The 12,684-nt window shown below is 44.6% G+C and overlaps 1 protein-coding gene across 2 annotated transcripts in view; it reads right to left on the bottom strand.

The window, feature by feature from the left end:
- Positions 1 to 12,684, bottom strand: part of OLFM1 (olfactomedin 1) — a 48,404-nt gene that overhangs the window by 8,519 nt on the left and 27,201 nt on the right. For both annotated transcript variants that reach the window (XM_006028625.3, XM_006028624.3), the window contains exon 4: positions 9,729 to 9,948. In XM_006028625.3, the coding sequence (XP_006028687.1) occupies positions 9,729 to 9,948 (220 nt within the window). The remainder of the gene's footprint in view (positions 1 to 9,728; positions 9,949 to 12,684) is intronic.

Raw genomic sequence — 12,684 nt, 5'->3', positions numbered from 1 at the left:
AAAACCTTGTCCTCCTCTTCACAATTCGCATGTCTGCAGTGCTACATTCTTAGCATCAGAGCTTGGCCAGATGGCGATTTATATTTACACTAATACCCAGAAGTTTCAGTAATGCTGCCACTCCGGTCTGTTGAAATCCCAGCATTTTAGCATATGTGCACACAGCAATGACAAATGGAAAGACAAGTAAGATGCAGCAGAAGGAACTGCATGCTGATGCTGAACGGACGGCTGCCACGGGAGCCATCCAGCAGTCGTGCAAAGCAGCTCTTGCAATAGCATCCTGTTGAGAAGCAAGGAGAAGGGAATATGGAAGGTGAGCTTTTGAATCTGTCCCCTGGCTCTTCTCTTCAGGTTTTGAACCTTTCCTCTTTGACTAAAAGGGGAAAGTCTGAATAATGAATTCAAGCATTTGCTTTTTCTCAACAGATTTTGAAGCTTGAGTTGAACCTGCATTGCAGTATAAAGCCCCTCGTGAGTCAAGTGCAGTGATCGGGGCCTGGGTCTATAGATGGGAGTTGCCTGCAGTTCCTCAAAGATTAATAGTAACAATTAATAAATAGTGCTATTCTGGTTTTCATCAGATCAGGATCAGGCCCATTATTAGTTTCTGGGATATCTGTTCTGTGCACGAACTGCTGCTTAGTGCAGTCTATGTGGCCACTGCTGCCTCCTTAGATATTCCCTAAAAGATATTAGGGATATCTCCCTAACACAAGATAGTCCCATGGATACAAACATGGAGCAAGATGTCTGACTTGGTTTCAGCCTCTTTAGGTGGATAAAAGCACCCTAAAAAAGCCCTCTTTCTAGCTAGGAAAGGACACCCTTCTCAGCAGAGGCACTGGGGATTGCAATGATAACGCTGCCGTCTCCAGACCCACTCCTAAGCTCTGACAGAAGAGAGATGCTAGTCAAAGATGGGAGAGACTTAGGCCACATCTATGGAAATTCAAGGCAGTTTTTAACAGACCGGCCACAAAGGTTAGCTAAATTACAAGAGAGCCCCCAGAGCCACCTTGTACAAAGCAGGCACCAAGATGGGGCAAAGTTGTTTTAGCTTCCTTCCTCCCACTTCTCCTGGTTGGGAGGGAAGGGCTGCACCTGTTACCCCCGGGACTCTCTGAAGCCCGTGTGAATAAAATTGAAGTTTTTCTTAATAAAGTAAACTGATGGGTAGCTGCATTAAATACCACCCCCCGCCTCTCCATCACCTGAACTCAAGTGAGCAGCATGGGCGTGGGAACAGCTATGCTGACACAGCACGCACCATCCTTTTCCCACCTCCCTCACTCTTCTTCACAGACACAAAGGGGTGCATCCTTACCCCAGGATAGCAAATGCACAGCAGCCATTCGGACCCAGAAGCATGGTGGAGACAAGGCAGGGCAGTGCAATGCCCAGATGAAGAGGAGGAGGTCAATCACTGGAGGGAAGACGGCGGTATTGTCCTGACCTGGCTACTGGAAACGCTAGTCCCGTAACTATTGAGTGCTGCTTAATGACTTGCTATTTAGGAAAAAACACAACACCATAATGTCCACGGGGGAAAAAGCCAGGACAATACAATATTTTTGAGCTAGAACACAAGACTGGAAGAGGCCTCTTGGGCTATCATGGCCAGCTCCCTGCATTCACGGGCAACTCAAAGGGGCCTCAAATCCTATCCATTTGGGCCCCACAGCTACCAAGCACTCAATGAAGGCCCCACAATGAGAAGATAATAAGAGATACAAGGGCACCCTCAGCTTATCATTAATGAAGGTACCCTGCATCACCTCCCCCCAGCAGAGGTGAGAGAGGAATGAGAGCAAGTACATCCAGCGAGCCTAACACCCATCCAGCTAAAAAAGCACCTTGAAAAAACTCCAATGCCCCCTCAAACAAGAACAAAATTTCCCCTCCTGCCTGCCTGTTTGGCTAGAAACTTCTCACCCACCGCCGAGGACCGGGCATCGGCAGAAGAATGCAAAGAGTTAAGATAATAAGCACATAATCTCTAGCAAATTTCCCCGGCATTTCTCTAATCACAGATCTTGCAAACGCTCCCTTCCTCTATCATACCACTACATTGCTGTTGCTTTATCTCTTCCTTTCTATTTCCCCGGAGAGAAGAGTTGTATAAAACCCATTGATTAAAAAAAAAAAAAAAGCTGATAAGCGTAAACTGGTGTTGTTTGCAACTAGCTAGGCTACAGCTCACTACACATTTAGCTGGAGGCACATTTATAACAGCTTCCCAGTGGGGCACTAGGGCATCTCTTATTCTAGGGCAACGCATTTCTTTCATGGCTTAAATGCATCATGTGCCTCAGGTACAAATGGACAATGTCTAAATGGGATCCCGGAGCTAAACTGTCAAGGCTTCACTTCAGTTAAGACGACATCCGTCATTAGGTGTTATTGGTCTGGACGTACAGCTACAATGCTGGCATTATATGGGAGGATTTAAATGCCTTTTGTTCATTCTGGCGGAGACACACGCTACATTCATTATGCAACGAGCTTTTTTTTGTGTTGTTTTTGCTCTGCGCTTGTAGTAGTCGGCATCTGTCTGTCTCGCAGGACAACAGTCGACGCCGAGTGAGACATCAGCTCGCTGAATGTAATCTGTGCTTGCGAGTGTTGGATAGAAACCAGAAGGTAATTCTTTGGAAGAGAGGGGAGAGGGGGACAAGGACTCCCTCCACTGTTGAGTGCCTTCTCCCTAAGTATAGAAATGCCCTCAAGAGGGCAAGTTGAGCACTTCACACAATAGGATTCTTCAATAATCCCTTCCACTATAAAGAAATAGTGAAGTAATCACGTATCATTTGTACTGCTACAGCCTCTTGTCTACTTCCTGGCTACCTTTCACCACTATTCAACACGGCCTCTTCTCTACCCCTGTGCTAAGCCCCTCGTTTAAGGGGACTTCTCTTTGGCATGCCGAACAGCTGCATCATAACGATCCAACGGAGATCAGATGCTGAGTGTTTGCCTACATAGCACGTTCAGCCCTGCTGGGCTCCAAGCAGCTGAATATCAGGGATCTGAAATATTCATAGAGCATCTTGGCCAACTGGGCCCTAATGTAACTAATAAATAAATAAGCAGCAGCAGCATTGTATGTTCAGGACCCCATCATCGTTATGTTTATGCTTCTCTGCATTCGCACTGATGTCTTTTGGACTGCGTATCACAATATTTGATTAAACCTGAATAGCCCCAGACAACCCAGCTCTCTCAGGGAGCCATTTATGGAGCTTAAACAACAGTAGGTCAGACCTTCGCAGGCTACTTCAAGTCACAGGCTGGTGAAATTACCATAAGGAGACTTGATTTGGCCTCTACTAGCAATTCCTTGAGACAGGGAAGACAAAAGGTCTGAGAAAGAAACACAACCTCACACGCAGCATGGCCTGGATTTATTCCAGTTTGGACTGATTATGGCTACTCCGATGTTTTGGGGTTCCTGCAGCTGTTTGCTTCACAGAAATGCTTCCAGATTCATGCCTTTGATCAACAAATCATGGTTTAAGGTTGATCTGAAGGGTTTCTCAGGGGAGGAAACATCACTCTCATGTCTAAAAGGAGCCCTTCCTTTAGCAATGTCTCTGCACGGGAAGACTAGGGCTTACCTCCACTTAGTCCTAAACAACAGCTCCCTCGTCTAGGTTTGTAACATGGGTCACTTGCTATGAGCTAGCTTATACACCCACTGATTCTGCTTGGCTGTACTAATGCCAACCAAGTTACAGTCCTGCCCATCTCCTAGGGGTAGGTTCTCCCCCGGGGCCCTCCCATGCACACCAGGGTATCATGAGTGCCATAGTAGGGACTGGAAATCATTTCATTCATATCCTGCAGAGTGACAGTTCCTGGATCCAGTAGCCGAGGGCGCGGAGCTGTAGATGGTGAGTACAGAAGTACTCTGATCCTGCAGTGAACACTATACAGTGTGCTGCTCACCTCTGCTTGAAGGCAGCAATGTGCATTCACCTAGCATGGTCCTGGACAAGGTGGCAAGGTACCAGCTAGGCCTCACTGGGCCAGAGGGTGGTCATGGGGTATCCATGGGGTAGCCCAAGACCACCCCACCCAAAAGCCAGTCAGACTTTGGATCTGAGTCTGTAAACCTAAAAACTTGACATACCTGGAAATAGCATAGGTCAACTTCATCAAGATTGTACACTCTTTCCACTCACTTCCAACACAAATGCCTTTAGCACACAAGCAGTTAGAGCTGCCCTCTTCCTTTGCCATGATAAGACTAAGCATGGAAACTGGCTTCTGTTTAGCAACTAAAACAGCTCTGAACTGATTTTGCCTTAGACTCCTGGCTGGGAGCCCTCTCACCTGAGTGATCACTAATCAGCTTGCAGCTGGTCTGGCTGGGAGTTTGTGTGTGTAGGGAGGGTAAGGGACTGCTTTCCCTTTTTCTGCCTTGCCCTAAATTGCACCTCAGCTGTATCTTTTTTTTTTTTCTTTTTCATCCTGAGACCAGTGCTCTGTTCTGCATTGAATCCCATTTCATGTGGCGTTGTGCATATTCTACTTTATCCCCTTTAAAGGGAGCATCAATCAATGCTGGAAGGGAAAGCATGGGTGGTGGGGGGGCAGAAACCTAAACCAGCTGAAAGCAGTTGCTTTTCAGGCTCACCCACCGGTTCAAGGAGCAATTCTAAGTGATATTCTCTTGACTGCTGCAAGAGGTCGTTTAGGAACATTAATGGAAACCTTAAAATCCCCATATAAATTGTGATCTTTAAAAATGTAAACAGAACAAAGAATTGAACCTGCCACTATTGATTTGTGATTTGTTTTTATACATATACATATTATGTATATATTATACTGGGGTCAGGAAATGTTCTCAGCATTGATCCTTCAGTAAAGCTTAGGAAACCAAAAAGTAGGGAGGGAAAGAAACCTTGTCTAAAGCAAAAGGCTTTGCTGCATGGCGGTGCTTCAGGGCAGTATGGAAGAAGAAAATGGTGTTAAGCAGGAAATAGGAGGGGTTTTGTGAATCAAAGTCAGATGTCTCTATCTAGTGCGTTCAAGCTGGCAGTCAGCAGAGATCAGGTGTTTGGTAGAGTCTTAATAAAGCTGTGCTGCAGCTACCATCCAGGTTGCAAGCTCTTTAACAGAGGGCTTTATTTGTACCTCCCCTTCCCAAAAAGGGATAGCTATGATCCTCCCCTAGGGTTCAGATGCAGCTAAGTAGCATTTGTAGAGCTGAGCAAATAACTCCTAGCAACTCATTCAGTAAATCTGGCCTCATTTTGTGCTGATGGAGTACCTGTGAATGTGTTACCTGAACCTAATCCATCACAATCTCTATTTTCACACTCTCTGCAGCCAGGAGGAGTGTTAGAAACTTGATCCATGAGACCTAACTGCAGGTGGGCCACAAGGGAGCATTTCTGGGGCAAATGCCTGCATGCACCCATTTTAAAGTCTTTTTCTACCCTGCTTGCTTATTCAGCTGTGAAATTCCCTTCCCTACAAACCCCTGAGCCAGTGCAACTCAGCTGCAATGAAGTTCACCACCAACACGCAAGGGAGTGAATATGGGCCAAAGCAAACCCATCTAAGACACCAAGGACTCTTTGCACAGAGCTGTCTGTGTGATTTAGCTTGCCCTGCTTTTACAAGATTTTTTCATCCCAAAGGATCCTATGAACTGGTAGGTTTTCTTGCCAGCCTAGAAAGCCATCAATGCCATACCAAAATCTGCAACAGGCTTTGAGGCTGTAGATGGCTCAAGCAAAAAGCTCAGGAATACCACCACAAATAACGCAATCCCCCTCACCAGCCCTAAAAATACATTCCCCAACCCATCCTCTCCCACCCCATCTTCTCAACCCCTTCTCTTCAGCTCACCTCCCCAAAAGCCACACCTTTCCCTTAAATGCCCAGCTGAGTCATGAGACAGCCCTTAACCCTTGCCTGGATGATCTAGCCTGTCACAGATTGCCAAAATATTTCTAAATTAAAGTGTACATTCAGGCATCACTTCAGCCACTGCTGAGACATAACCAGCTTGGAGATGGCACATGAAATCAGTGGAGTAATGATGGCATACAACTGATGTGACACAGTGGGGCAGGGACTATGGACAGGGAGGGGGACTCTACTCAAACAGATGCTTTCTTAGCCCAACTGTATAGTCCTAATAAGCAGCATGGCCTGCTAATTCCTAAGGGCCAGACTACATTGCAGTCCCTGATTTAGTGCAATGGAAGGTGCAATAGGTAGTCAGTGTGAGCAAATGTTATCTTTTCCCCCAAACTCAGTCCCTCACCCTTGGGGAGCCCTAGCTCTGGAAGATGCTCGATGGCTCTGGAGCTTCCTGGTTCTTCCTTCACGTTGCATAGAAAGTCACTTAGTCCCCCTGCATCTCACGGAGTCACCTTGGGGTCCCGGTGTCAGTCCCCCCCGGCTCTGGTGAAGTCAGTGAAGCTGAGGATCCAGCCTCCTTGCTTTGGTCCATGCTACGTCATCCCTGTCGGAGATGATTTATCTCCAGAGCTTTATAGTGCTGAAGAAGCATGTTCAAAAATGGCTTTTCCACAGCCTTCTTCAAAGTCGTCCCCTGTGACCCATTGCTTCACAGAGGATGGCTTGAATGTGCTGCTGCAGCCTCAATAGACTCGGCTGAGGCTTTCAGGAAAAATAAGGACCTACTTATGATAAGAGGCTTCACAAATGTTTCTTTGCCAGCTATTACTGTTGCTTTCCTGGGGATGGGGGCTAGAGAGGGGAATCATCTCACCCATGGTCGCACCCTCCTCCCGCAAACGGTCTGGCGACTGCCAGCTTCTCAGGGGGTGGATATAGGCACAGTGCCTCTGAAGCCAACAGGGCCCTGCTAATCTACACCAGTTGATGAGCCTATTTAAAAATCAGGTTCCTCCAACCATATCAGACAGCTGAACAATGAACATTAATGGCTTTGTATAAGGTCCTAACACTTGCATCTCCCACTGAGTCACCTGGCCTATGCACTTTTGCAACGTAGGCCACTCATGCTTTGGTACCTGCATAATACACAGTAATGACCTAATGTTTTGTACCCAAGAATGACCGTTTTGACCTTAACAGAAAGTGAATAACAAAGCTGCATGTGGGTGTTTCTTGCAAAATCGTATTTGCAAGCCTCCTTGCCAAGAAGAGTTTACATTTGTTCATCCCATCTGGGAAGACAAACAATATCACGTGGCCGTTCGGGCCAACCACAACTAGACAACCACATTCCTAGCTCGAATATTGACGATCGGTCCACAAAGGGAACGAGACTCAGTCACGCTAGGTACTAAAACACAACATGAACAATACATCCATTGAGGTCATGAGTACGTCTGGGGGCATCACGGTCTGTTATCACCAATGGAAAAAGAGAGCAATTTTGATCAAAGCATTATTTTTTACCAGTTACTTGCATGGCTTAAATGAGATGTTTCCAGTCTTTCCGTTAATCTTTTTACAGTCACCCCATCTCTAGCATATGGAAAATTTACCACCTGCTGGGAAGTGGGGCATTTTTACACTAGCTTCGAGTTTGAATACTGGCAGCACAAGATCGGTTCACTTGCAGAAACAGCTGCGATAGGAAAAAATACTACAGCAGAAAGAAAACGAAGATGCCCTCTCTTTGGTTCCTACAGCTAAAGGGATGAAAGGTCAGGAAAGAGCTGGCAGTAGGAGGGGGAGAGAAAAAGGGCTCTTATTCCTCATGAGACAGGATGAATACAGGAGAGGCAGCCAAAGGTATTAGGTCTGGAGAGAGGCTTTCTACTGCGGGAAGAAAAATAGATCACTTCTATGTATTGTTTCCTCGGGTGACACCTCATCTCTTCCTTCAAAGGGTGAGAAGTAAAGATTGCTTCATCTCCAGAAAAGCACGGCCTTGTGCCTAAAGCAGTAGACTAGACCTCTGGAGACGGGGGCTCAGTTCCTGGTTCTGCCACCGACTCCCCCGGTGACCTTGGCCCAATCAACCTGTCTGCACCCACCTACAAAACAGGGACAACGCCACTTCCTTCCTCAGACAAGGTTCTTTGGGTGACGGATACAACCTACACTTCCTTCCTCATATCTTTTATCCATCCAAGCTTTGGTAAGATCCTGGGGGCAAGTGCCGTTCCTTGCCGTGTACATATACAGCCCCAACCTCAGTCAAGACCTTCAGACATCACCATAAGGCAAACAGTAAAGCAACTGTATTTTTTTTTCATACATAAAACATTTAGGTTGAAAAGTGTTTGCCAGTATTTTAGGAGCAGATTCAGCTTTCAGGGTACCACTGGTTTTAAAATCAGGGGTCAACACTGAACTGATGCAACTTAGCCTAGCTCCAACCTACAGCCCCAGCCACTATGCACCAGCTGAGGATTTGGTCAATGCCCCTTCTAAACTCAACGTTTCCTCTCCACCAATTTCTCTAACAATTTCAGAAAAAGTGATTTGAACACCTGTTATCAAGAAGGACATAAGTATTTGGGCACCTAGCACCCCCACTGAGAGCCTCTAGGAGACATGCTTTTAAGTCACCAGGGTACTTCTTGAGCCATTGTTCCCCCCTGGGCTTTTAATGCATAGGTGGACTGAAGGGTAACGAAGAAAAGGCTCAACCAGTTATGATAATCAATGTCTACGTGGGGAGGAAAGCTTCCATAAAAAAGGTGAAACCCCCCTGAAAACAAGCAGAAAGCACCCCACGGTCAGAGACAACAGAGAAACAAAATGTTACCTTGGCACAGATAATACAGCGATGAGAAGAGATCTGATCCTTCTCGAAGTTACCTGAGAGCATAATTTCATATGTGCTACCGAAACAGACTGCAGAGCAGTTAATGTGTTTAGGTTATTTAAATTGCTTAACAAGATAGTCAATAATGTAAGTGGAAATTAAATCAGGATACAGCTTGGTCAACAAACGTGGGGGAAAAATTCTTGCAACAAGAAAGAGGATTCAGAAACCCCTTGTACCTACATGATTACCCTTAACCCTGGGCCAGACTCTCATCTCTTTTACAGTAATGCTGTAGAAAAGAGCCACTGATTTCTGTAGGGGGTTGGTCAATGAATGCCAGCTGTACTGACCTGGTCTCTTAAGGTTTCTCCCTTCTAGTTACTTGGCCTAATGGAAGGGCTTCTACTCTTTCGCTAAAAGGAAGTGAGGAGTTGTTTTTCATTTTATATATAGCAGTTGTAACCCATACAGAAACACAAGCCAATCGTGGCCAGGAAAGATTTTTTTCTAACTCATTAGTTGCTAGATGGAAAAAAAAAATCATCCCCTGCATACACATTACTTAAAATGTTATGCAAAGAAACCATGGGCTGTCCTAAATCCAGGGAGTAGGAAGATTGGGCATTGATATATGAGCTGAATGGAGCACGTGTCGGCTTTGGATGACTTAAAATAGTCTGTGTATTTACCATATTTCACTGTCCATTTATGCTAACCTTGCAGAGTCTCACATTTAGACTCAGGGTCCAATTCTGCAAGCACTTACGGCGTATGCAGCCACGTGAACTAGTCCCATTAAGGACGCCTTGCAGGAGTAAAGTGACATATGGCGTAAGTGTTTGCTGGGTCAGAACCTGCTGGATGAGCTCATTTGTTATAGCCAGGGAAGGCACAAGGAGATGTCCAGCTTATCAGCGCTATCTCCAGGTGTGATATGCCAGAAACACATTGCTGGTGTTTCGCCAGTGCCGCCATATTGTTCTGAGCCTACCTAATTTTTGCATGCATGCACGGAGCCTTTCTTCAAGATTTGACACTCTGTTCTGAAGCTCTTCGTAGTCATAGGCGCCAATCTCCTCCTGGAGTTCGTTTAGAACTGACGTCAGATTCTGGACCTCCTCTTTAAACTGCAATACCAATTTTGCATCGGCTTTGTACTCTTCCAGCACTGGTATCAAAGGCCTAAGTTCCTCCATTTTCGCTTTTATTGCCTGCAAGGTTAAAATAAGCTTGGTTCAGTGCTATGCGTGCAAAAATCTGCAACACTCTGTCTTGACCTGGCTGCTTCCTACGTGAGTGCCATGTTCATATCCCACAATTATCATTATTATTTTTAGCATTATTATTTTTTTGGTCCAAATGGTGTATTAGAAAGAACATATTAAAACAGTCTGCAGAACACCAACATATTTGGGAAAGGCCTTTATTTGTCATTTTTAGAATGCAACATCTTAGGGTTACATGCTTCAGATCACATACACAAAGAGTTCTTTTTTTTTTTCTTTCCAAAAAAAAAGAAAATTATATATATATGCATTGACAAGGGTTTCAAACTAGTCATGAAATGCATCTACAGTTGCATGCAAAGGAAGATCTCGGCTGTGGTTCAAGGTTCCTTAGTGAGATATGGTGCTAATTTGGAAAATAATCAAAAAATAAAATGCATGGTGCAAAATGCTCTGTGGCCCTCTTTTCATGGTTACATGGGAGTGAACTGCTTCTTCAGTCACTGCAGCATTGAAAAAACTTTCTTTTAAGTTAGCCCTGTAAGCAAGAAAATGAAATACTGTTGAGGAGCTAGCTCACTAACCTGCCTTACATAGATATCCATTCATAAACAAATACTATTATGGTAATAATAATAATAAAAAAAAAGCACAATCCCAAACCACTCACATTTTAACGCTGGAGTTAGCAGAAACAAAATGCTGTGACCGTTAGTTCAAATGATGCCCTAGCAGCAAATTATACAGGAATTCCTTAATGTTATTTAAGCATGCTAAAAAAAAAAAATATGAATAAAAAAAATAATTCTTCAGAAATGCAGCCGTTCTTTCTCTACGCTCAAATTTTATCATATTTCTGCAATGGAAGGCTGTGTTTCAAGGCGGAGTACACAGCATTTTGTTGACAGCGCTTCGCTCCATTAGACGACAACACCAATAAATAAGCATGCACCTACCGTTTTGTGAAGCGCTGTATGCTAGGCCAGCTTCTGATCGCAGTTAAACCCATGAAAATCCAGTTCTGGACTGGCCTATTTTAAAATCTTTTTTACAATGTCCAGGGTTATAGTATCCACATGCCCTGGTGAGTAACTCTGGATTCACAGGGATGTGAATGCGATCAAAATCTAGCCCGTGCAGGTTAATTTTTGCTGTTTCCTACTGCGTTCTATTTTAGATCAGCAAGCTTTTCAGCCTGCAGTTTATACTTTTGTAAATTTGTCCTCCAAACTGTGGGAGGACAAATGTAGCAAATGTTAAATCAGAAGACTGCCGGAGGAGTTTAAGCTCTACACTTAAATCTAAGCAGTGGAATTCAGTTTAGAGACCAAAAGTAACTGTGCGTGTCTACACGTGCATCTTAATGTGCATTAGACTATTTTAATGTGCATTAAAGCGTCACTAAAAACTATGTGCTTTCACTAATGCTCATTAAAATAGGCTAATGCGGCTTACAATGCAGGGCACTTTTACACATGCTCCAGTAGAGCAAGGGGGTGGGGGTGGGACTTTAATTATAATTGCACTCGAAGCTGCTCTAATTAAAGCGCTGCTGTGTCTTGTGTATCAGCATCCCCATGCTTAAAAATGGTGGCAGGGGCACTTGAACTAAAACTCATTTGACAAGCTTTAGTTCAACTACCCCTGCAGCCATTTTTAAGCCTGGGGACACTGATACACAAGACACAGGAGGCTGCTGGAGCGCGGTGATTGCCATGCTCCAGCAGACTTGATTAACCGAGTCTACTCCAACACGCTGCACGTCAGAACAGCCTCCACGCTTGTGTATAGGCGCCCGAGATGCTAAATTTAATGTGCATTTGCAAAAGCGCATTAATGAACATGTAGGCGCACCCACTGAGAAGCAGTGGTTGTGGGAAGAGGGGGCTGGTAGAAATTTTAAAGAACATTCATATCAATCTCTTCTCTTTATTCATTTTTCATTCATTCAGCGCTTCAATGAAAATTGGCAAGTTAAAGAATTTCAACCAGCTCCCGACTTGGTTAAAACCAAGATGGAAAGTTTCATGAGAGTTGCTTTGGACATTTCCTCCCCACCCCCCAATTTCTGGGGGTGCATTTCAAAACTTGCCCAGCATTTCAGAATTAAAAATTAAAATGAAATAAAATAAAAAGTGGACAAACTATTGGCAGGGCCAGTTTACTTCCACCGGAGTCCCTGAGAGTTTTGCCATTGACTGTAATGGGAACTACTTAAAAGGGCACTCTCTTGAGTTCTGTATGTGGGGGCATCTGGACCAAGCATATATAGTTCACATCAAACCGAGCTTGCCCCTGCATGCCAAAATCATTAGTCTGGGACTGAACATGTTTTTGCCATTTGCTTCCACTGATGTAAAATATGACAGATTAAAGGAAGTGAAACACTTAAGCCAAATTCAGTCTTGGTTTGGGGCTCGCTGTAATCTCTCAACGGAGTAGAAGAGGAAAGCATACCATTTAAATGGCACAAGGAATGCAGGACTATGTGATAGCAATGCTCCAACCCAGGACTGTTTCAGAAGAAAAATAGGCCCAATCCATGACACCACTGAACTCAGCAGGAGTCTTCCCAAAAACTTCAGTGGGGCCAGGATTTCATCCTGAATCCTTGCCCACTCTGACAACCATGAAAGATATTGCTGCCTGTTTGACTCAAGTTCTTTAAGGTGAGACTATTGGGCTAGTTATTAAAAAAAATTAGCAACATACACACTCTTT

Source organism: Alligator sinensis, unplaced genomic scaffold (assembly GCF_000455745.1).
Source record: "Alligator sinensis unplaced genomic scaffold, ASM45574v1 scaffold611_1, whole genome shotgun sequence".
Taxonomy (NCBI): domain Eukaryota; kingdom Metazoa; phylum Chordata; order Crocodylia; family Alligatoridae; genus Alligator; species Alligator sinensis.
This window is presented reverse-complemented; position numbering and strand designations above follow the sequence as displayed.